Source organism: Peromyscus californicus, unplaced genomic scaffold (genome assembly GCF_007827085.1).
Source record: "Peromyscus californicus insignis strain IS unplaced genomic scaffold, ASM782708v3 Scaffold_15__1_contigs__length_86483966, whole genome shotgun sequence".
Lineage (NCBI taxonomy): Eukaryota > Metazoa > Chordata > Mammalia > Rodentia > Cricetidae > Peromyscus > Peromyscus californicus.
The window spans coordinates 33,248,223-33,271,856 of NW_026294447.1; the positions used below are offsets into that span (position 1 = coordinate 33,248,223).

At 38.4% G+C, this 23,634-nt stretch overlaps 2 protein-coding genes across 4 annotated transcripts in view; one reads left to right on the forward strand and one right to left on the reverse strand.

The window, feature by feature from the left end:
• The window catches only part of Fancm (FA complementation group M), a 55,742-nt gene extending 41,564 nt beyond the window's left edge, over window positions 1-14,178 (forward strand). The window contains exons 15-23 of one of the 2 annotated variants that reach the window (XM_052738608.1): window positions 176-261; window positions 366-431; window positions 2,114-2,242; window positions 2,834-2,990; window positions 5,875-5,981; window positions 7,291-7,851; window positions 9,956-10,328; window positions 11,661-11,952; window positions 12,398-14,178. In XM_052738608.1, coding sequence (XP_052594568.1) covers window positions 176-261; window positions 366-431; window positions 2,114-2,242; window positions 2,834-2,990; window positions 5,875-5,981; window positions 7,291-7,851; window positions 9,956-10,328; window positions 11,661-11,952; window positions 12,398-12,554 — 1,928 coding nt within the window. In that variant the 3' untranslated portion in view covers window positions 12,555-14,178. The remainder of the gene's footprint in view (window positions 1-175; window positions 262-365; window positions 432-2,113; window positions 2,243-2,833; window positions 2,991-5,874; window positions 5,982-7,290; window positions 7,852-9,955; window positions 10,329-11,660; window positions 11,953-12,397) is intronic. The other variant, XM_052738609.1, reaches the window with a different exon arrangement.
• Window positions 14,179-16,467: 2,289 nt separating this feature from the next.
• Window positions 16,468-23,634, reverse strand: part of Mis18bp1 (MIS18 binding protein 1) — a 34,596-nt gene continuing 27,429 nt past the window's right edge. Inside the window, exons 13-16 of one of the 2 annotated variants that reach the window (XM_052738610.1) lie at window positions 22,110-22,249; window positions 19,988-20,084; window positions 17,537-17,591; window positions 16,468-17,358 (exon numbers count right to left, since the gene is read on the reverse strand). In XM_052738610.1, coding sequence (XP_052594570.1) covers window positions 17,261-17,358; window positions 17,537-17,591; window positions 19,988-20,084; window positions 22,110-22,249 — 390 coding nt within the window. In that variant the 3' untranslated portion in view covers window positions 16,468-17,260. Of the gene's footprint in view, window positions 17,359-17,536; window positions 17,592-19,987; window positions 20,085-22,109; window positions 22,250-23,634 lie in introns of those variants that run through there. The other variant, XM_052738611.1, reaches the window with a different exon arrangement.

Sequence of the window (23,634 nt, forward strand, 5' to 3'; positions counted from 1 at the left end):
TGAATGCCTCTCCCTCCCAAGTGCTAGGATTAAAAGTGTGTGCCACCACGCCCGGCCTGATGACCTTTTACAAAAGTAAATAATGAGATTGTTGTTAAGAAATTTAGAAAATTTTATTGTAGTCATGAATAAAATGATTTCTGATTGACAAGATTCACTTTTCAATTAATTATAGTTGAACACTTAACTAGTGATAGTGAAGACGATGTTTTCCTGAGAAAAACTAGAAAACCAAAAGGAAATGTCCTGAAGTCCCCTGAGGTAAGTCATTCATTTATCATAGTAATGTAATCAAGTGAAGGCCATGCCCTCCCCTGCAGACTCTGCATCATATTTTAATTAAACTGTTTGTCTATTTTTTCTAGGATCAGAACAACAGTGATGTTGATTCTCCTGTTCATGCTGTAAAAAAAAAGTCCAGGGTTCTCAGGGTAAGTAAATTACTGGCAGTGTATAATACCTACATTCTTTTTATAAAAAGGTTTGTTTTTATTATTTCTAGGGGTGTGTGTGTGTGTGTGTGTGTGTGTGTGTGTGTGTGTGTGTGTATCTGTGTGTGTGTGTGAATGTGTGAGTGTGTATCCGTAGGTGTGGGTGTGTGGGTATGTGAGTGCCGGTGCCTGGGAAGCAAGAAAAGGGCATCAGATGCCCTGGAGCTGAAGTTACAACCGTTGTGAGCCTGGGTGCCGGGAACCAAACTTGGGTCCTTTGGAAGAGCAGTGTGTACTCTTAACCACTGAGTCATGTCTTCAGCCACAGTACCTAAATTCTTTTAGGATAAGTAATATAAGAAAAATGGGCACAGGAAAATAATAGTATATTTGATCTTACAGGTCTATACTTAACAGATAAATAGATACTATATCTTATGTGATTAGAATTTTTACTTTTGCTAAAGAAAAGTATTTATTATAAACTTTCCTAATGATAACAAGTTTCAATAATACAGAAACAGAAATAATAGAGAAGAAAGTAGGTCACTGAGGTGGAAGTTTTGAAGCTGAGATAAGAAAAACGCAGCCTTTAGCCTAACCGTTGGGAGCTTCTTAAGAGAGAGAAGATGGAATGAATGTAAGTCAGAGCTGCCAGGAGGGAGGTAGGGACAAAGAGAAGTCGCTGTCAGCAGAGTGAGCAGCTCACACAGTGGCCCATGGAGAGATTTGCACCTTGGCACTACGAGGTTTTGAACTGGGGAATTTGTCCTGCCTACTCCACCCGGGACCTTCTAACTGCTTCATGTTTAAAATCGTCTCTTTAAGCTGGGCAGTGGTGGCGCACGCCTTTAATCCCAGCACTTGGGAGGCAGAGCCAGGTGGATCTCTGTGAGTTCAAGGCCAGCCTGGGCTACCAAGTGAGTTCCAGGAAAGACGCAAAGCTACACAGAGAAACCCTGTCTTGAAAAAACAAAACAAAACAAAAATCGTCTCTTTAGCTTCCAGTTGTGTTTGACTGTAGCAGCAAATATCCACAGGTGACACTGTAGACCTGTGTCTAACCTAGGGTCATTTGGACAAAGTTAACTAAAAACAGAGCCCATCATGTTAACCTTGTATGCTCATACACTCACCATAAAAATTGCTTTCATATTGTGCTGTGTCTAAAATGACTAGTGGCTTATAACCAGTGAGTTAAAATAACGGCAAAGCTGATCGTAATGCTGTGTTCAGTAAAAATTATTCCTGTTAATTGAAGTTTTGGATAAACTTTCTATTCCTTCACTGGCTTTATATGATTGTGTTAGGGCAGTGGTTGTAAGTCTCAGTTAGAATTTGTTACTGCTATATTATTCTTGATTTCAAAGGTTTTCTCTATGTTTGGATAGACTTTATCTTTTGTGAAACCCTTGAAAATCTAAAGGAAACACTGCAGGTTTCCATCAGATATATTTGATGTTATACTAAGTTGAGTGCACCCATTCACTAATACTACTGCTACCTGACTTGACATTTGTGGGTCTAACTAGTGAGAACAATTTTATTCTAAGAGAATATTGAATCAAATACTTTGTAATTAAAAAGCGAAAATAAAATCAATCACTCTTGAGAAATACAGTAAGTTAAATCAATACAGTTAGGTTTTTTTCTTACGTAAATGTTGTATTAACTTTTTATAGTCAGAATTGTCATCTAGTGACGAGAGTGAGAATTCTCACATACCATGTACACAATTGGAAGACTTCAAGGATTGTGACAGGAACCCCAGAAAACGCTCCAAAGTCCGAAAGAAACAGAATCATGTAAAGGTAATCTTTGCTTAGTCTCTTTAATGTATATAATATTACATACACACATATGCATGTGTCTTAGTACACATGTGTGTGTTATGTATACATTAGGTAGATAGACTGACATAAGAAAGAAAAGAAAGGAAGGAAGGAAGAAAAATGTTTTGCCTGTAGGTATCTATGCACCACGTATGTGCCTGGTACCCACATAGGCCAGAAGAGATTATTGTCAGAACCCCTGGAACTGGAGTTACAGATGGTTGTGATCCACCATGTAGGTGCTGGGAAGTGAACCTGTATTCTCTGGAAAAAGCAGACAGTACTTACTCTCAAGTGCTGAGCCATCTCTCCAGCCCCTCAACCCAAGAGCTTTTAATTTTAAAGAAGTATTTTCCCATACTTAACCTGGCAGGGGAGATACCTCACATCAGGAATGCGTCAGGTGCTGGACATGCCATGATCTCAACATTACACATTGTGCACATGTATTGAAGTGTCGCACCGTACCCCGAGTATGTACAATTACATGCCAGTTCAATTTGGAAATAAAAACCTAAAAATGTAATTTTCGTTTTCTGGGGTGTCTTCCTGTCTCCTGTTTCTTCATAGAATATAGCTCGGATGTTTCTAGATGACGAGGCAGAGGTTTCTGAAGAGGATGCAGGGTGTGTCTCAGCAGATGAAGATGATGAGTCGGAAAACGGGCAGGATTCGTCACTTCTCGACTTTGTCAATGACCAGACCCAGCTTTCACAGGCTGTAAATGGTAAATGCTGTCATGACATTTGGTAATTATTTCCAGTGTGTCTAATGTCATATTTAAATATGGTCTCTTTATTAAAAGAAACTTGGCTTTATAGGGATTATATTTAGTATGTATAAAACGTTTATTTGTTCATTTTCATTTAAATTCTGCAATGCTTATTTATAGGTTTCTGATTTAAATTTCATTTCAATTCTGCAATACTTGATCTAGGCTTCTGATTTACCTAGGCAGCTCAAACATCAGACATCCATTTAACTAGTGTTCAGTGCCTTCCTTTTGCTGTTAATAGAAAGCAGCTAAGAAAGACATGTCTCCATATGACGCTTGCTTTCACATGGAAGAAGATAGACAATACATACGACAACTGAAGTGTGTGGTGTTTTATAAGATGAAACATTTACAGAGAAGTAAGGGAAGTGGGGATGGGGACCTGAACTTGCTAAGGCTGGAGGGGTTGAACACAGGCAACTTGCTGTTGTAGTTTAGTTGTTTTGAAACTAGGTCTTAAGCCGGGCAGTGGTGGCTCACGCCTTTAATCCCAGCACTCGGGAGGCAGAGCCAGGCGGATCTCTTTGAGTTTGAGGCCAGCCTGGTCTACAAAGCAAGATCCAGGACCGGCACCAAAAACTATATGGAGAAACCCTGTCTCGATAAAACAAAAAAAAAAGAAAAAAGAAAAGAAACTAGGTCTTGCTACGTAGCCCAGGCTGACAGTGGAATCTCTAAGCCTCCCTCCCGCCTGAGCCTGCTGGTTGCTGTAATTAAGAGTGCCTTACCCTGCGAGGTGATCAAGCTGCCATTGTGAGGAGTATGCCTCGTTGAGAATGTGGCATTTGACCAGTGACGGGAAGAAAGCTGTTCAGCAAATGTGGGTGAATAAAACCAATTGAGGAAAACACTAACCTTACTGTGTATCAGATAAGGGAGATCTGCTTTCAGAAAATAATGTGGTCAAGTAATGCTTGAGCATGCCCAGTACATTCAGAGCCGATAATTCAGATTGCCTGCTACTGAAGTGAGAAACATTCTAATTGGCTCATCAGTCTCCTAGCCTTTCAGAGATCAGGTTGTGTCATTTTTTTTTTTTCTGTTTCTGCAGACTGTGATATAAGTTACAGCTACAAAATTTCCCAAGGACCATAAGTTTAAAGTAAACACTTGTTTATGGACAAACTTCTCCATGCTATAATCCTGGATACGCAGTCTCCAGAATAAGGTGTACTGCCCTCAGTGCTCAGTAATGGATGTGGGTTTTGCAGACTTTAGTAAAATCTGGTAACATTCAAAGATAACAGCAAATTCCAAGGCCCTCAGGCAGCAGTGCTCCTAGACGGTTCCAGGACTAGCATCGTAGGAGGGAACCGGGAAGCTCAGGGACAGCGGTTAGGTCCCAGGCTGGCATCGTTAGTACAGTCCCTCAATCTCTTTAAAGGAGGAGAGCATGGTGGCGGCTCCTCTAAGGGCAGTACTGACAGGGGAGAGAGATTAGATTCTGGACAGCTAAAGGTGACAGGGTTCTCTGAGGGCTGGAGTCGCAGAGTGGACAGGTGGAGTTCTGCTGTGCAACCAAGAAGATAAGTGGTTTGAACAAAGAGAGACACCCCGAATTCCCCTTAGACTTGGCACCTTTGAAAGAAAAGATTTCAAAGCTGTTTCAAAAGTACAAAGAAATTCTTATTTTCATGTATTAAGTATCCTTTGCTATATTTTTTTAAAATGATAAGCATCAGTAAATAACAACCCATGTTTTCCCACTTTGTCCTTAACTAGAGATTACAACTTTTTTTTTTTTTCGTATAAGTTTTTCAGTACATTTTCCTTTCTGATTATTGACTGGATTTCTTCTCTTGCTGTTAGAGATTTTCTTTAGTACTTATGTAAGTCAGGTACAGTCCTGAAGTCTTTATATGCTTTTGTTTTGAGTAGAAAGTTGTGGTCCTGCTCTTCATTTTCAGAACAGAGTTTAAGAAAGTTGTCCACCGTCACCCAACTAGACGATGGTTTTCAAAGGCAAAGCTTCTGGTATCGTCATCATTGTTATCTTTAGGTTTTGGGGTTTTTATTTGTTTGTTTGTTTGGTTTTCGGTTTTTCGAGACAGGGTTTCTCTGTGTAGTTTTGGTGCCTGTCCTGGATCTCGCTCTGTAGACCAGGCTGGCTTCGAACTCACAGAGATCCGCCTGCCTCTGCCTCCCGAGTGCTGGGGTTAAAGGTGTGTGCCACCACCACCCAGCTGGTTTTGTTTTTTTTTAAAGACAGGTTTTCACTATGTAGTTCTCGCTCACCTGGAACTTACCTTGTAGGGCAAGCTGGCCTCAAACTCACAGAGATCTGCTTGCCTCTGCCTCCGGACCATAGGGTTAGAGTCGTGTGCCACCACACCTGGCCTCTGACAACATTTTAAATAGTTGTTTTTAGGTCTCTGTCTCATATTGCTTTTAAAATTTAATTTTTTAAAACATTTTAGTCCAAAAATTATAGATGGATCTTTTATTTCTTTGTTGGTGTTTTGCAATAGGATTTCACTGTGTAGCCCAGATGGGCTTCAAACTTGGTATGTATCCAAAGTACCATATGTAAGCAGAGAGTCTCCTGCCTCAATTTCTGGAGTGCTGAGATGTATTTGGGTTTTGGATGAGATCTTGCTATGTTGCCCAAGCTGCTCTGTCCATATAAATGTGTGTGTGTGTGTGTGTGTGTGTGTGTGTGTGTGTGTGTGTGTGTGTCTACTCCATAAATCTTTTCTTTTTTCTTTCTTTCTTTTCTTTTTTTTTTATAAATCTTTTCTTACTGTTGAGCCATGCAAATTTGGAGTAGTCAAAGTTAAATGAAAATTTTCATGTAAGTGATTTTGCTACTTTATTTTCAATTCTTATCTTTACACAGATTCTGAAATGAGAGCTATTTACATGAAATCTGTACGTAGTCCGCTGATGAGCACTAAGTACAAAATGGTCCCTGAGAAACATCATAACATGAACATCTTCTCACAGGTACTTACTACAGAAGTAATAGTGGAGGATTTCCTGTTGTGATTTGAAATGCAGTCATATTAATAAAGCTTCCATCTTGTTTTTAAACTTAGGAAGTCAGAGCTGGCTTGGATAATTGTTCTGTGAATGTTTTTTCCAACTATGAGAATTAAAGGAAATAAATAGAATTTGATCATCTATTAGTTAATTTTTTTCACATGTCATACTTCTTTTAAAATGTTTTCTTTTTCCCAAAAATGTTTCTAAAAATTACAGATGGATCTTTTCTTTCTTTGTTTATTGCTGTTTTGCGATAGAATTTCGCTGTGTAGCCAAATGTGCTTTGTATCTAAAGTGCCATATATAACTAGAGATTCTCCTACCTCACCCTCACCCCTCTGGGGTGCTGGGATGTCGTTGAGTTCTGGCCAAGATCTTACTGTGTCACCGGTGCTGATCTTTATTTACTTAGTTACTGATAGTAGTACTGCCGTTGAACCCAGTGACTCCCACATAACTAGGCAAGTGCTGAACCTCTAAGCCAGGGGTTCTCAACCTTCCTAATGCTGCAGCCTTTAATACAGTTCCTCATGGTGTGGTGACCCCTAACCGTAAAATTACTTGTGTTGCTACTCCAGAACTGTAATTTTGCTACTGTTATAAATTGAAACGGAACTATTTTTTGGAGATAGAGGTTTGCCAGAGGGGTCATGACCCACGGGTTGAGAGCTCTAAGCTATTACCCACACATACATTGTTTTCGGCACTCAGAAGATCCTTCTGTGTCAGGTTCCCGTGTGGCCAGGATTATAAGCTCACACCATCCTGCATGGCTCGGATAGCTCTCATTTAAGGTGATATTTTCTCTATCCATAAATTGCCATGCTCAGCTTGATAATAGAGCTCTTCAGACTTCTGAACTTAATGTTAGACTTTTCTGTAGCACTTGACACAGTTCTTACTTGCTTTTCTGGATACCTGCAGTTGACTGTAAATTTCTAGAGGGTAAAATGCTTTTTTTTTTTTTCTTTTTAGTTTTTCAAGAAAGGGTTTCTCTGTGTAGCTTTGGAGCCAGTCTGGGAACTTGCTCTGTAGACCAGGCTGGCCTTGAACTCACAGAAATCCGCCTGCCTCTGCCTCCCGAGTGCTGGGACTAAAGGTCTGCGTCACCACCACCTGGCTCTCTCTTTTTTTTTTAAATCTCTCAGTCCCCATTTTCCCCATAGTGAAGGTACTGAGTAGCTGTTCATGAAATGAGATAAACATTAGTGCCTCAAAGAATGTAAATTTAACCTAGTTATAAATTCAAATATTTCTGTTTTTATCATAGATTCCTGAGCAAGATGAAAACTATTTAGAGGACAGTTTTTGTGTTGATGGAGAGGAGTCTTTCCAAAGCCAGTCATGTGAAGAAGAAATCTGTGTCGATTTTAACTTAACTAAAGACTCCTTTACAGATGAGAATGTCAGATATAAAACCCGATACGCAGTAAAGCTAAAACAAATGAGCACGAAACAAAACTGTCCACGGTCAAAGAAGAAACTATCTAGAATTATCTTACCAGACGATTCAGACGAGGAAGAACAACACCCCGTGAATGACAGAGAAGATTCCAGTGCCCATGGCAGCCATGCTGACAAGCACATCCAGCAGGGCCAGCAGTGCAGTTCAGGGCCTCCTGGGTCTTCAGCGCAGCCCAGGGTCCTTCATAGTCCAACAGCGAATGAGAAGCCCACACGGAGACAGCAGGTGGTACAGAGCATACTGGATGCCGTCCCTGAGGTGGTGAACCCCAGGGCTCAGAGCCATAACTCAGGCGCATTTACTTCATCTCCATATCCGAGTGTGGAGTGGAGGAAGGAATGTGGGAAATGGCCAGTCGACTTGAAGGTATGTATGAAAGTGAAGAAAAGTGCCATCATAGGTTTATTTAAAAGAGTTGTTTGGGGGTGTGTGTGCTTTTTTTCTTTCTTTCTTTCTTTTTTATTTACCCTAAATAACTCAGTCAAAGAATAAACAGGGTCTCCCATAGCACAGATCAGTCTGGAAATTGACTGGCTGCTAGCTTCACTCTAGGTTCAGTGAGAGATGCTGTCATATAAAGGACTCTGACAAAGGGTGATAGAGCAGGACACTTGAAGTCTTTCTGGCTTCTGGAAGTTTACAGTCATGAGTCTATCCACAGATGTGCATACATGCAAATACTACATACGTAAAGCTCTCATCCACAAAAATGTCTAACCTGTTGAATTAATCACAAATATTTGCTGCTTTCTGTTGATTTGTTTAACGTAGGGTCTTGCTATGTAGCCCAGGCTTGCCTCAACTCTTTAGCCCATGTTGGCCTTAAACTTCCTACCTCAACCTCCTCAGTGCTGGGATTGTAGGTGGAAGCCACCACCCCGGCTCTGATTTACCAATATTTTGTGAAGGACTCTGCATTTAATTCGTAACAGATATTGGTTGTAGGTGCCTTAGAGTGTTTGTCTGACTTCATAGATGCTGATCTTGTAGAAAATAATAAGAAATCCTATCCTCAACTTTTCAGAAAAGTTTGCAAATTATCAGCGTTACTTCTTGTATAAATGAAGCCATCTGCCCCTGGGCTTGTGAGGAGGTTTTTCGTTAGTTATTGCATCTCTTTTTTTTCTTTTTCAAGACAGGGTTTCTCTGTGTAACAGCCCTGGCTGTCCTGGAACTCGCTCTGTAGACCAGGCTGACCCCGAACTCAGAGATCCACCTGTCTCTGCCTCTAAGTACTTGGATTAAAGGCGCTCAGTGCCACCACCCAGCTGTATCTCCCCCCCCCCCCCCCCTTTTTAATTTGTTTTCTACAGTGCTAGGGATGAGTTCTAACCCTGAGCTACATCTTCAGCTCCGGTTGTTTTAACGTGTTACTACAAAGCTGGAGAGAGCTCAGCAGTTAAGAGCACTTGCTTTCTTGAAGGAAACCCAGGTCAGTTCCCAGCACCCATGTTTAGTGGTTTCTATAACTCTTGTAACCACATGTAACTCTAGTTTGAGGGGTTCACACACCCTCTTCTGGCCTCTTTGGACACCTGCACACATGTGGTGCACATACGTACACTCGGGCACATACACACACACACACACACACACACACACACACACACACACACACACACACGCAGTTTTCTTTTACGTATTTGTAGGGGTGGACAAGATGGCTCAGAGCACTTGCCATGCTGCCTGGTTATTGGAGTTTGAGCCTGATTCCTGTGGAAAGGCAGCTGTAAGGAATTGACTCCAGATTGTCCTGTGATCTCCACATGTGCACTTGGACATGCACCCATGCACACATCATGTCATATTACAATTTTTAAAACTAGGTTTTAAAAGGTTAGTGGGCCTTAGACAAAGTTCAGTGGTACAGTGCTTGCCTAGCTTGTGTGATGTTCTAGGTTCAGTCCCTACTACCGCTTCTCACCCCACTCCCTGGGGGAAAAAAGGGAAAGAAAAAGAAAATGTTACTTAAGGGCTAGAGATGTGGCTTAATAGTAGAACACTTGTCTAGCCTGCAAAAGGCCTGGGTTCACTACTATAGAACAAAGAGACCCCAACATACAGTTAAGGTTTGTTTTCAGCCAGATGGATTTCTGGTTATCTAATCTCCCAGTTTTTCAATAATATCTTGTCTAGAGTCCTTATTCCTGAGATGCAGTTCAATCTGCTTTCATGTTATTAAGATATTCTTTTCTCTAGTGTAAAAACTTCACTTTCCATTTGAAAACTTATTTTCTTCCCTGCTCGGTTTAGACTTCACTGGATTTCATTGTCTTTCTATTCCTATTGTTTGTCAACTGTGGCTTGACTTTGAGTTGTTACAGTGGTGGCTTGTTCTGTCTACAGTTACTTTGGTCATGGTGGAGTTAAAGTGACGAATGTCTTCAGCAGGGAGACCCAGCATTACATGTGACATTCGTGGCACTGACGCATATTCAGCTGGACAGTGACCAGTGCTTTCTCCCTTCAGGTTGATGACCCCAAGGAAGGCAGCGCCTCCGCAGTACCCTGTTCTCATTCATCACTACTTGTAGCTGATGGACATACAGCCCCTAGACCACCACAAGAAGGAAATAGAGCTTGCATTCTTGTGGACAGTCGTGAAATCACTTCTGGTTTAGAAGTAATTTCCTCGCTAAGGACAGTTCATGGGTTACAAGTAGAGGTTTGTCCTCTTAATGGCTGTGATTACATCGTAAGTAACCGCATGGTGGTAGAAAGGAAGTCTCTGTCCGAAATGTTAAATAATGGCAGTAAGAACAAGTTCATTGAGCAGATCCAGCGCCTGCAGAGCATGTTTCAAAGGATATGTGTGATTGTGGAAAAAGACAGAGAAAAAGCAGGTTTGTACTTTTCAAATGTTTATAAGATTGTATACCAAATTGACTTGTTTAATTTATCCTTCTGCTGCTAGGGTGTATCATTTCATACTAAATACCAGTATACTTTTCATTAGTCATTGTATTTTAATGAGGTTCATGAAAATTGAACAGTGAGAAACCAAAGACAAAGCAGACTAGTCATAAGACCTTTCCAGGCACGCCAGAAAGGATGAGTACCCCAGACAGTGCCGCCTCGGGGAGAAGTAGGAGTCAGGTGCTTAGGAGCCAGGGTTCGCAGGGTTGGTGGGAAGAGCTGAGAGTTACACCTACCTGAACAGCGTCTTTGTTACAGAGCAGTAAGGGAATGGCTTGTTGGCTGTAATTGTTGAGTATAAGTGAAGATGTACGTGGGAGGGGCAAGGAGGGTTCATTGTGAACGTGGTATGATTGGGTTTACATAAGTCACTGAAATGGGTGTCTAGGTTGCACCTAGAAAATGCAAGATTGGAATCATTGCTGGAAGATTTCTCTGTTGAGAAGAGTGCAGATCATGGGATATAGAACCATGCATTGGTTTCTGATTTCTCTACAGCTCTGTAGATATTTCATTGACAAGTCATTGCCTCTGAATAACAAGTATGTTTATTGTTGGTAAGACGCTTGCCCTGCTCATCTCATGGTGTTATAAGGATGAAGTAAAACCATGCTGTGGAAAGCCATTATGGAAATATTGAAAAAATTAAGTAAAGGGACATAGTGGTTTGTGTAAGACATTGGTTTAGAAATTGGGCAGCATTTTCCTTCCTCCTTCCGTCACTAGTGAATTAGAACATTGTACCTTGGATAGGTCACTTTATCTTTCAGGAATTTTGTCCTTTTTTTTTTTTTTCCTAGTTGGAAAAGTGAGGGATGGAGAAAGTAGTTTAAAACAAAGTGGAAATATGGTAGACGTGATGGAAAAATATCTTTATGAGGAACTTATAGTGAGGAATGCAAAAAAAAAGAAGTAGAATATGGAAAAGAAAGTGAACAGGAAAGGTAAGGAGTGATATGGTAGCATTAGAAGGCCATCCAGGTATTTATTTATTCGGCTAGTCGTCATTGGAATCAATACACAACTTTATATCAACTAATCCAATATTTAATGAGCTTCTTCATAGGTTAATTTCAGTTCAAGGCACAGATTGTTCCCCTTATTCTATCAGCTATTGAAGCTTAGTTGTAGTTTCTCATTAGTAGAAGGTACCACTTGTTAACTCAGTGATGAGATGCTAGAATTCTAGTAAAGTGTACCAATTATTCTCCCTGATTTTAGTCACTGACCTTCATTTTCCCTGAATATGAAATTTTTAGGAGACACATCAAGAATGTTTAGAAGGACAAAGTGCTATGACAGTCTGCTGACCGCCTTAGTTGGGGCTGGAATCCGAATCCTTTTCAGCTCTGGACAAGAAGAAACTGCAGATTTACTAAAGGAGCTATCATTGGTGGAACAAAGAAAGAATGTTGGTATTCATGTTCCAGCCGTGCTGAATCCTAGTAAATGTGAGGCTCTTCAGTTCTATTTAAGTATTCCCAGTATAAGTTATATAACTGCCTTAAATATGTGTCACCGGTTTTCATCTGTGAAAAAGATGGCTAACAGGTATGTCTATTTTACTAGTATTTTTATTAATTTTTTGTCTTTTTTTTATTGTGAATATTCTGGGGAAGATTTCATAGATATTTGCTCCTTTGCGGATCTCATGTTTTAACTACTGTAGGTGATTGAGATGGTCCTACTATGTGCCCTTGGAACTATATAGACTATGCTTTTTCCAGACTCCAGAGCTGGCCTTCCTCTGCCTGAATGCTAGAATTGAAGGAGTGCAACGCCATGCCCAGTATACTGTCAGTTTAAAGAAAACAAGTTTTTGTTCTGTTTAAACTAATGCTAAGGGCATTTAGCTAGATGTACAATGGAAGAGGTTTTTGAATGTGTACTGTTAACTGAATACAGTGCCTCATACCTGCTAGACAAGTGCTCCATACTGAGACATGATAAAAATAGTAAATGTCATAAAAGCCAGGTTCACTGTTTCTCTTTTCAGCTCACCTGAAGAAATCTCCGCATGTGCTCAAGTAACTCGTCAAAAGGCTGAAGAGATCTACAGATATATTCACTATACATTTGACATGCAAATGTTACCAAGTGATCTTAACCAGGATAGACTGAAATCTGATGCATGCTCAGCACTCAAAGTGTGATTATGAAAGAACTCTCACAATACTAAATAATCATTGTAGTTTGTGATTACCAGCTTAAAATATGTAAATATTTCATCTCTTAAAGATATCTTTACATATTGTAAAGCTTTTTATTTATAGACTGCATAATTTATTTTTAAAAGAAAATCTTTGATGTTCCATAATCATTTTGACTGAACTGTGAAATAACTTTTTATTGAATAAATCAAGGCTGTGTGGTGTTGTTCAGACTGGCTTAAGCATCTAAGCAAGCAAGCCGAGGTGCTGGGAGATGATCAGTTGCTTCAGTGCTTCTTGCACAAGCCTGAGGACCTGAGAACCGGAGTTCATCCCCAGTACCCATGTAAAGGCTAGATAGAGTGGTGCACACCTGGACTCAGTGCTGAGGATTTTAGAGACTGGAGGATATCAGTTTGCTAACCAGTATGGCAGAATTGGTGAGTTTCAGGTTTGTGGGGGGCCATCCCTCACCCCTACATTTTCCCCAGAGTACTCTTGAGTAGAAGCAGCAGGAAATATTAGTTAGAAGGATAGAGAGGAGAGAAAAAGATAGAAAATACAGCATAACCTTGGGAGAACCTGGATCCTAACTCATCAGGCCCTGACTTGACTGTCTCTGCCAAAGGGCTTTTAAAAAATGCCAAGGGGTGGAGCAAAAGACCTCCCCCCAGCACAGCTAAGTGCAGACCACCTTAGACACCTGGTATCCAGCCTGTGGTCCAATCATCCTCTTTATGCACACCTGCTGGGTAAAGCCTAAATGGGTTCCAACACAGGTTCAGTGGAAGACTTGTCTCAAAAATAATGTGAAGAATGACAGATGAAAATATCCCATGCGGCTGGGCGGTGGTGGTACATACCTTTAATCCCAGCACTCGGGAGGCAGAGGCAGGTGGATCTCTGAGTTCGAGGCCAGCCTCGTCTACAGAGTGAGTTTCAGGACAGCCAGAGCTACACAGAGAAACCCTGTCTCAAAAAAGGAAAAACAAAACCCCAATAACAAAAAATATCTCATGTTGATCTTGGGCCACCACACACATACATGCTTCCTTGTGTGTACACATCTTCATACATACACAGCAAAGATGAATATGACTGAGAATACTAGCACACTGTAACCCAAGGCAGTAGGCACAAGTTTGAGGCTAGTCTTGGCTACAAACAAGAACCTGTCTTAAAAATCTAAAAACCACTAAAAGCAAAATGTATTTTGGAATTTTTCTAAGTGTAAGTACTGTGATTTGTTAGCATAATAGTTTCTATAACTGGTAAGAACTGTTTATAAATAACATGTACTGTATATGAATTGTAATATTTATCATACTAAGTCTAGGACCTTAAGAGATGGCTCAGGTTAAGAGCACACACTGCTCTTTCAGACTCAGAACCCCCATCAGGTGACTTAGAACTGCCTAACTCCAGCTTTGGTGCATCCAATTTCTCTAGCCTCCTTGTGCAGTGCACTCACATGTACACACGTACACACACACACACACAAAAATAAATAAATAAATAAATGTGTTAAGAAGTCTAAATATATACTGAGTAAAATGTATGTTGTGAGGCAAATGATTTAATAATTAAGATCAAATATTTAAGTTATATAATTTCCACTAAATGTCTCTGAATACAGTCAATATTTTAACATGAAATTTTGCTTTAACTCATTCTTACGCCGTAAATATTTTAAGATGGGTCTGTTTATATCTGCAATGTGAATAAGACTGTTTCTTCTGCCAGTGGATTTCCTCGCCTCCATCCTTTCTCCTATTGAGTCACAAGAGAGCTTCCCCAACCTTACATATGACAGGAACTTCAGAATGCATCTAATTCAACGTGCTTTTTTATTTCCTATTGGATCATAAAAATTAGGTCTTGAAATAATTAGTTTGTTCATATTTATACTGGCAATTTGAAACAAAACCCAGGAAGAAACTTTTTTTTACTCAGTTCTGAATTTTGTTCATCTGAAATAATTTTAAAATCCCATCTCCTAAAATTCCAGTAATTTACCTGCTGTTCAAAATTGTTAAAATCATCGAAAAAAAGTATTCAAAAATATTGACCAGTACGCATTTAGCAATTACTTCAAATCCAAATCCACACTGATTATCTAGTCAGTGTAGGCTTAAATATTGCTAGCTATAAAGCAGATCTAGTGGCCCTCTTCTAAAATACTACCTATTAATCTCAACCAGCAAAGCATCACATTAAGGATTGACAGCTCAAACCATTCTGTTTTGTTTTTATAGCTACCAACACCTGCTGGTTTTGTTGGCCATGGGGGGCAGGAGAGGAGCATTACTGGGAATTGAACCTGCATTCTAATTGCTTTGCCCAGCTTCCTCCCACCACTTGTTAAGAACTTCCTATGTTTTATGTTTTTAAACCACCTTTTCTTACTGTTTTTCTTTTTAATTACGTGTATGTGTGTGTATGTGCATATTTGAATGCAGGTTCCTGTGGCAGCCAAAAGAGAGTAATCCGTCTCCTTGAGCTAGAATTACAGGTGTTATGCATTGTCTAACATAGGTGGAGGGCACCAAATTTCATGTCAACAAGAGCAGCAAGTACTCCTAACTGCTGAGCCATCTTTTGATCCCCTTAATTTTGTTTTTGAGACAGAGTCTTATTAAATTGTCTAGGTTGGTCTCAAACTTGCAGTTCTTCCTGCCTTATAGCTGAAACATGACTGAAGCACCAGGCCTAGCAACTGGCTTAATAAAAAAGCCTGCTCTACATATTGAGTTCCAGGATACACAGTGAGACCTTGACTGGGAGAAGAGAGACTGACAGAAACAAAGAGAAGGAATGAATGAATGATTTGTACTATATGTTCCAGTGTGTTTTTAGGAAACCTAAGAGGGAACAGTAACTGTAAGGCACTTCAGGATCAAGAGTGGCCAGGCCCCACTGGAGGACCTCCAAAAGCCATGTTCCTCCCACATAATACTCTAAGAACCATATTGCTGAACCCAGCCCCATTGGATGCAGTCAACCAAGCTCCACCTTACTGAGTAAAAAACCCAAGCTCAAGACTTGAAATCCCACCAGTTGCCCACCCTGAAAATCTCCACCCCCAAGAAATCCTATATAAACCCTTTCTTCTGCTAAATTCTCTGCTGCTTGCCCAAGAAGACGCAGCCACCCTCCTGTGTGGGGGTATTGTGTTCCCCAAAATATTGTACACCCTAATAAACTTATCTGGGGCCAGAGACAGAACAGCCACTAGATACAAAGGCTAGAAAATGGTGGCACTCACACCTTTAATCCTAGCATTCCAGAAGCAGAAATCCATCTGGGACCAAAGACCACATTGGAAACAGCCAGGCATAGTGACACACACCTTTAATCCCAGGGAGTGAGCCTTTAATCCCAGGGAGTGATGGTAGAAGGCAGAAAGATATATAAGGCCAGGAACTAGAAGCATTTTGGCTGGTTAAGCATTTGGCCTGGTTAAGCATTCAGGCTTTTGAGCAACAGTTCAGCTGAGACCCATTCTGGATGGGGACTCAAGAGGCCTCCAGTCTGAGGAAACAAGACCAGCTGAGGATCCGGCGAGGTGAGGTAGCTGTGGCTTGTTCTGCTTCTCTGATTTTCCAGCATTCACCCCAATAACTGGCCTCAGGTTTGATTTTATTAATAAGACTCTCTAAGATTCATGCTACACTCCTGGTTTTTTCCCCCCTCCCAATAAACCTCATGTGAGGTTTGCTGTGTTGTGTGACTTTGTGTATTCCTTGGCTCCAGGCTGCCAGGATACCTTTCTATCCAAGCTTTAACATGTGCATTGGGAAAAAATTCCTTCTCATAGCTGTAACACACTAACAAAATGCATTCTTTTTCTGATTAAATAATTTAAAAAGAAAAAAAAATCCATAAACAAATACTATACAAATTTAAAATTTTATTTGAACAGTCTAACTGGATGCAAAGGGTAGATGAATATGTAATGCAACCAGAAGACAAATAACTTATGTCAAACTTTAAAACAATGGCAGAATAAAAGTCAGCTTCTAAAGGAGCTGTCAGCAAGGGAAAACCTGATTATTATGGCAGAGTAATTCCTTATAAAGGTAGATCTATCAACTGTACATAACATGGCTGCAGAATACAACAGAACCTGTCCTCTGGTTCACTTTATAAAAAAATAAAGAGCAATGAATTAGAGATAGAGGTTTCACAAACAGACCAACTTATGATAAATTTTAAGAAAAACTATCAGAAGAAAACATGTAAAACATAGACCAACTGAATAACATAACTGAAATAGTCAATGAACTCTGGCTTATAATACCAGGCAGCAAAATACTATAAATTTTCATTCCAGTATTCACCAATCCAAACTCTAATTCCAGCTCCTTACCTCTCCTCACTTCAAGGTTTTTAAAAATTTATTTAAAAACCTATGTGAGACATGATTACTAAAGTAAACAGACTTGGGTGTTCAAGAAACTTAAGCTTTATATACATTAATATTACAAAAATAAAACTTACATCTACATACACAGGCAAAGTAATTTTACTTGTATTATATTGTAACACTGAGGGATGCTCTACAGGATGTTGTTAACCTTGCATACAAACATAAGACATCGTTTGGAAACAAATCTACATCCTCTTATTACAAAGAAAATACCCATTCATCAAATGAGAATATAAGTATGCTCTGCTTGATAGTAAAACTCCTGCAAATGTATTTACTATCAGTCAGAATTAGAAAAGTAATAATCTTTCTCTTCTTCATCTGATTCTATGGCATCATCAACGAAACACTTTGCAATAGCTGTGTTTTCACCTAAATCTGTAAAGAAAAATTTAATGAAAAGGATTAGTATATTTAGTAATCTTCAGTAATTTTAACAGAAGTGAAACCAACTCCAACAAATTAAATCATAGGTCTGTCTACTTGAGAACCAGTTAATTGTAATACTATCAAATAGAGATCATATTGTAATGGAACTAAGCTATAAAATAAATACCTTTGTTAAACAGGGTTTTTCGTATTGATGTTAGAGATGAGAGATCATTTTCAACCTATAAAAGAGTGTATGTTAGTGGCAAATTGCATCTCCTGTGATGCCTCCTAGATGAAATCAAGCATGCTTTATCCCCAGAGTACTTTAAACATAGGCCTATTACATCACTTTTATAACTAAAGCAACCAAAATCTTGAGTTTATCCAGAGCAAAACCCATAACTTAGTGCTGTTTCCCACTGCTGGCAACGTTTATATACATAAGAAAATACTATCAGCTAATGCTACAGAAGGCAAAGAATAGTCTATAGCCTATAAAAGTTGCCCAAATATACTCAGTACTTATCTTGGTTTAGAATACTTTATTATTATCCCTGTAAGATGAGATAAAGACATCATTTACTTCTCGTAACCACTCAGTAACAAGCCATTGTCTTTATCTAAATATGCATAAATTAGAAAAGTTTAGTCACTTTCATAGTGTAATGAGGCTGCTACTGGTAATTAGACCTTGAAATGAGTACTTTTAACACAAAATTCTGGGCTCTTTCCACACTAACACACTGGCTACAAATACTAGACTATGAAAAAGAACTGGGTAAATCTCAGTTTTGTTCATTGCTTAATTTTAACACATTAAGTAAAACAATCAAATAGGCCCATGTGGTGGTGGGTGCCTTTAATCCCAACACTTGGGTTGCAGATGTAGGTGGGTCTCTGAGGTCTCTGAGTGTGAAGCCACCCTGTTCTACAAAGGGAGTTCCTGGACAGCCAGGGCTACAAAGAGCCATGTAGCCCTACCATGTCTCAAAACAACAACAAAAAACTAAAAAAGGAAAGAGAAAGAAAAAATGTGTTTCTAATAGGAAGGACCCAAAGATTATCACAATTTACCTCTCCTCATTGAGTAGAGAAAACAAGTGCACTAATTTGCTGTGCTGATCCACGGTCTATGGATCAACAAAATGGACATCACTTGGGGATTATTAGAAACATGAATTTCTCAAGTCTACTGCATCAGAATCTTGACTTCACAAGATCTCAAGTGACTTCTACAAACATTTAGATGAAGGAAATAGTTACTTAAGGTACTTTATGAACACAACCAAAAAAAAGGACCAAAAGTCTAATCTTTGGATTCCTATTTCAAGGCTTCCTAACAATGTTAATTTCAGGTCATTTTGCAAGAACCAAAGTTTCATTCTCATTAAGGAATAAGGAGATAGAAAAAAAATCAAGTATCTGAAGAGTACTGAGAAGTAGTCTGCCTAGTTCACTTATAAAATGGATTTCTTTTTAAGAAATGAGCCACTAAGTTAATTTTAAATCAAGGTCTCTGATGAAGTATTTACTATTTCTTGTGGCTAAACTCATGAAGTATGATTATATAATCCCAATCTGAGAAGAATTTTACTTAACAAATTTGTAGTATAAAGATTTTAAAGAGAGGAAAAGATGGCCATATCTAGCCTGAAGAATTACTTTCCTAAGTAACTAATGTCACAATTCGTCTGTATAAATTATTCTCCAAGATGAGCTACTTTGAAAAAAAAATCAAATATTCAGAAATTTAAAAGTTTAAAAATTTGAAATGGAAAATTTTAAAGGCAAAAAAAAGAGATAAGGTGGGGGGAAAGCCCTGGATTTGAAAAAAGAAGGATATAATAGAAGGTTTGGAGGGAAGAAAGAAGAGGGGGAAATAATGTAATTACATTATAATCTCAAAAAACTAAAAGTTTTTAAAAAGACTTGTTTTTTTTTTTTTTTTTGGGATTCCGGCCTCATGACTTCAACTCCTGATTCTCTAGCCTCCACCTCCCAAGTGCTGGTATTGTATGTCTGTACCACCAGGCCCAGGTTAAGGTGTTTATTTTTGAAACAGTACTGGGGCTTGGTCCCATGGCCCATGGGCATACTAGACAAGTATTCTACATTCAGCCCCAATAAAAGATGGTTCTTCGTCTACGGTAGAATTCATTATTAAGGCAACCTTCAAATACAGTTTTCTGTGTTTGGATTTTAAATACTGGAATGCTAAAACAAATTGAGTCACTAAAGCTAAAAGAATCTGAACCTGTTTCAAAGATGTAAGAGATTGGATAAAATTCTTATTCTATATAGGCCATAAATCAATTCGTCTGGATTCACAGTTGTTGAACGGATACATTATTTTTGTATATTGCTTTAAATGGCCTTTTTGGACTGGTATATTCCAATTAGTTTTCAAATGAGAATTTTTACCCATTCTCATCTTCGTTCAATTGATATAGCTGTCATCTATAAATAATTCTACAGTGTGTATGTATTTACTTCACTAATAGCTTCATATTAAAATTAGATTAGGTTGTAAGTTCCTAGAGAGGAAGGACTGTTATACAATTTATACCGACCACAATTTATCAAGTGTTATAACTATTCAACATAAAAGTGTCAGATAAATAATAAAAATACTTACTGTCTTTTTCCTAATGTTGCCCCAGACAAAGCCATTACTCTTGCCACATTTTTTAGCATTTTTTTGCATATGGAAAACATATTTATCATAATCATCACTGCGTGAATACAAAATAATATCAAGATGTCAAGTCAACATTATCATAATTTTACCCATATGTTGAACAGCAATTAATAAAAATCTAAAATTTACTTAACTTCTCTCAAAAGAATATTCTAGGAAATTATGTTTTCCTTTTGGCCACTATCCCGCTGTGGGGGTTTGAATAAGAATGGCACTACAGAAGGATTAGGAGGTGTGGCCTTGCTGGAGGAAGTATGTCACTAGGGATAGGCTAAGGTTTCAAAAGCCTAAACCAGGCCCAGTGTCCTTCTCTTCCTGCTGCCTGCAGATCCAGATGTAGAACTCTCAGCTACTTCTACAGCACTGTCTACATACTCTCACCATGATGAGAATGGACTAAATCTCTGGAACTGCAAGCAAGCCCCAGTTAAATGCTTTCTTTTATAGCAGATGTTGTAGTCATGGAGTCTCTTCACAGCAACAGAACAGTAACTAAGACATCCATATACGTTTATCCCTAAAACGCTTAACTTCCTGTCTTTGGTATTTTTTTCCTGTTCACTTCCATTAATCTAAATTGGATATTACAGTTGATCACTTTTAGGCTATGATGTACAAAAACTATCAATTAGTATCTTCTAATCAAGTTTCCAATCCAACTTAGCAAACCTTTTCTTTTTAGATAATTGTGTTTCTTGTCCCCTTTCCTCACTATGAAGAGTTTAGTTTAGCAAAGATGATTATCTGTAATGTACATACAAAAGCTGAAGTCAAACAGATAGCTATTTGCATTCTCTCCCTTGGCCTCAAGATCTTACATGTATGGTCTATTATCTTTTTTCCTTATTGATTATTTTGGAGCAGCTACAAAGATACGACATGTAAAAATTTATAAATTTGATTATATATTAAGATATGTATCTTAATCACAAACATTGCTATTCAAATAAATAAATCCATCAGCTGCTAATATACTGCTTAGTGAATGGCAGGTCTACCCAGATTAGCAGCCTATAAGTCTACTTTCCAAATGATTGTTTTGTACAACAAAAGTTAAGTTTTTCACTTTAGAAGTTTTAAAACTATCATAAAAAGTAACCACATACACACCCCTTTTCAAATTTTGAGATAGTATCTTACTATGTAGCTTTGCTGTCATCAAACTCAGTGATCTGTGTCTCTGACTTCCAAGTGCTGGGATTAAAGGCATGTACCACCATGCTTAGCAAGATAACTTCTAGCCTCCTTGAATACTGCAACACTAAAGTAGGATTCCTGGGTCAAAGTTCATAGTTATATAAATAGTTACCAACAAATGCAGCTGCACAGATAATACTGATGTGTATTTTTTCACTAACATGCCATGAAAAAATGACTGATTCATTGTTAACTGGCAGTAATGCTAAATATATTAGAGACATGAACATTTTTGTATTAAGTTACATTATATTCTTTTTTGAAGATTTTAGAGTATTAGTTTTAATTATGTGTGCATGTGGAAGCCGGGAGGTTATACACATGAGTGCACTGCTCATGGAGGCAGAAGTAGTCAGAACTCCTGGAGCTGGAGGAAATAAATGAGTAGAGAACTGCCAGACGTTGGGGCTAGGAACCTAATTTAGGTCCTCCGCAAGAACACTAAAGTGCTCTTTACCACTGAGCCATTTCTCCAGACCCAACAGAACACTCTTTTCTGTTTTTATATTGTTTACAGTGATTGGTAGCAAAACATAAAATTATTAACTTTTTCATTAATGACTTATGCATTTTGCATTTAAGTTACAAAGACTGTTAACCTGACAATATAATACCACAAAGATTCACTAGTTTTTTTATATATATTTTAAATTTCTCAAGAAAAACTATTCTGTTTCTAATATTATGTACTACGTATAACCCCTAACTTGTTAAAGCTATCCATCCTTAACTTTTAGAAGTATCTATTCTTCATTTTTTTAAAATGTTAACTCTTCTCCTTGATTCATCTATGTTTATCATTTCACAAAATGTTTCAATGTTCCTGAGTAAATTAAAATATGAACAGCACATTCACATTTACCTTTTTACAGGGGCTAGCATACCAGGACTGACATGCTGACATTGTGGAGTGTCTGACAAAGCAACTGATGATGGAGATGCTGTATTCCTGTCCATATCTAGCAGAAAATCATCATCTTGACTGTATTGAAAACTTGGCAACTAGAAAACAAATATTTTTACCATGCACACTCAAAATTTTCTCATTACAAAGTGATTTTGTGGATTAGGTTTTTTCCTCTATAATCTTTTTCAAGCTTTAAAAATAATAAAACACAGAATATTCACTACAAAAACTATTTTCTCTTGTGAAAAATACAGACAATTACACCTATTTCTAAAGGCTATGGAGAGCAGAGGTAGTCAAGTATTTTCTAAGCATCTTTAAAGCTTTTAGGCTTTATATCTATATAGTCTTTCCCAATTACTCAAGCTTCTAATTGAAGTATGAAAACTATAATATATAATAATATATAATATGAAAACAAATGAGTATGGTTGTGTTCCAATAAAACTTTGTTTATAAAAACATGTAATGGGAAGCAGTGGCACACGTCTTTAATCTCAGCACTTGGGAGGCAGAGACAGGCAGATCTCTGTGAGTTTGAGACCAGTATGGTCTACAGAGTGAGTTCCAGGACAGTCTCCAAAAGCTAAGCAGAGAAACCCTGTCTGGAAAACCAACCAACCAAACAAACAAACAAAAACCCAAAAACAACAACAAAAAAACCCACAAAAAAACAAAAAACCAACCTGCGTAAAAGGCCTAACAAGATGGCCCAGCCAGTAAAGGTCCATTTGAAACCAGGTGACGAGTTCAATCCCTGGACCCATGTAAAGTTAGTCACTGAGAAGTGATGGAGATGGAGCCTAGGGCGTGGTACATGTAACCAGAGTGGCATTCCTAGCCCCATATATTGGTGGAAAGAGAGAAGTGACTCCATAAAACTGTCCCTACTTCCTTCCACATGCACACCATGCACGCACAATCTTTTTTTCATTAATTTTTTTTTGTTTTTTGTTTTTTATTTAAAATAAATGAGACACTGGATTTGGCTCATAAGTTGCTGAATTTAGATGTTACTACAACAAAACTTAAATTCATTCACTACTGTTTTGACACTTAGTGGCAACTCAACTAGTTTTACACTATTATTTCCAATAGCCAAGTCAACTCTTAAGATTTTATTTACCTTTACAGTAAAATCATAAAGTGAAGAGGCATGGCTATAACTGCACAGGAGACTGATGCAGAAGGATGTGGATTCAAGGCCAGCCTGGCTGTATATTGCAAGACCATGTCTCAAAAAAATGAAGGGAGAAAAAAGCAAAACACAGAAGTAGACTTATGGCATAGAAAAATAAGCTAAGTAACTGCTATCTATTTTTCTTCTGTCTTTGTTTGGTTGTTTTGAGTTGGGATTCCCTTGGCTATCCTGGGTTTTTTGTTTCTATATGAACTTTGTGATTTTTTTTTTCCCTAATTTAACGAAGAATGTCATTTGAACATTATGGGTATTTTAGCAATATTAATTCTTCCAATGTAC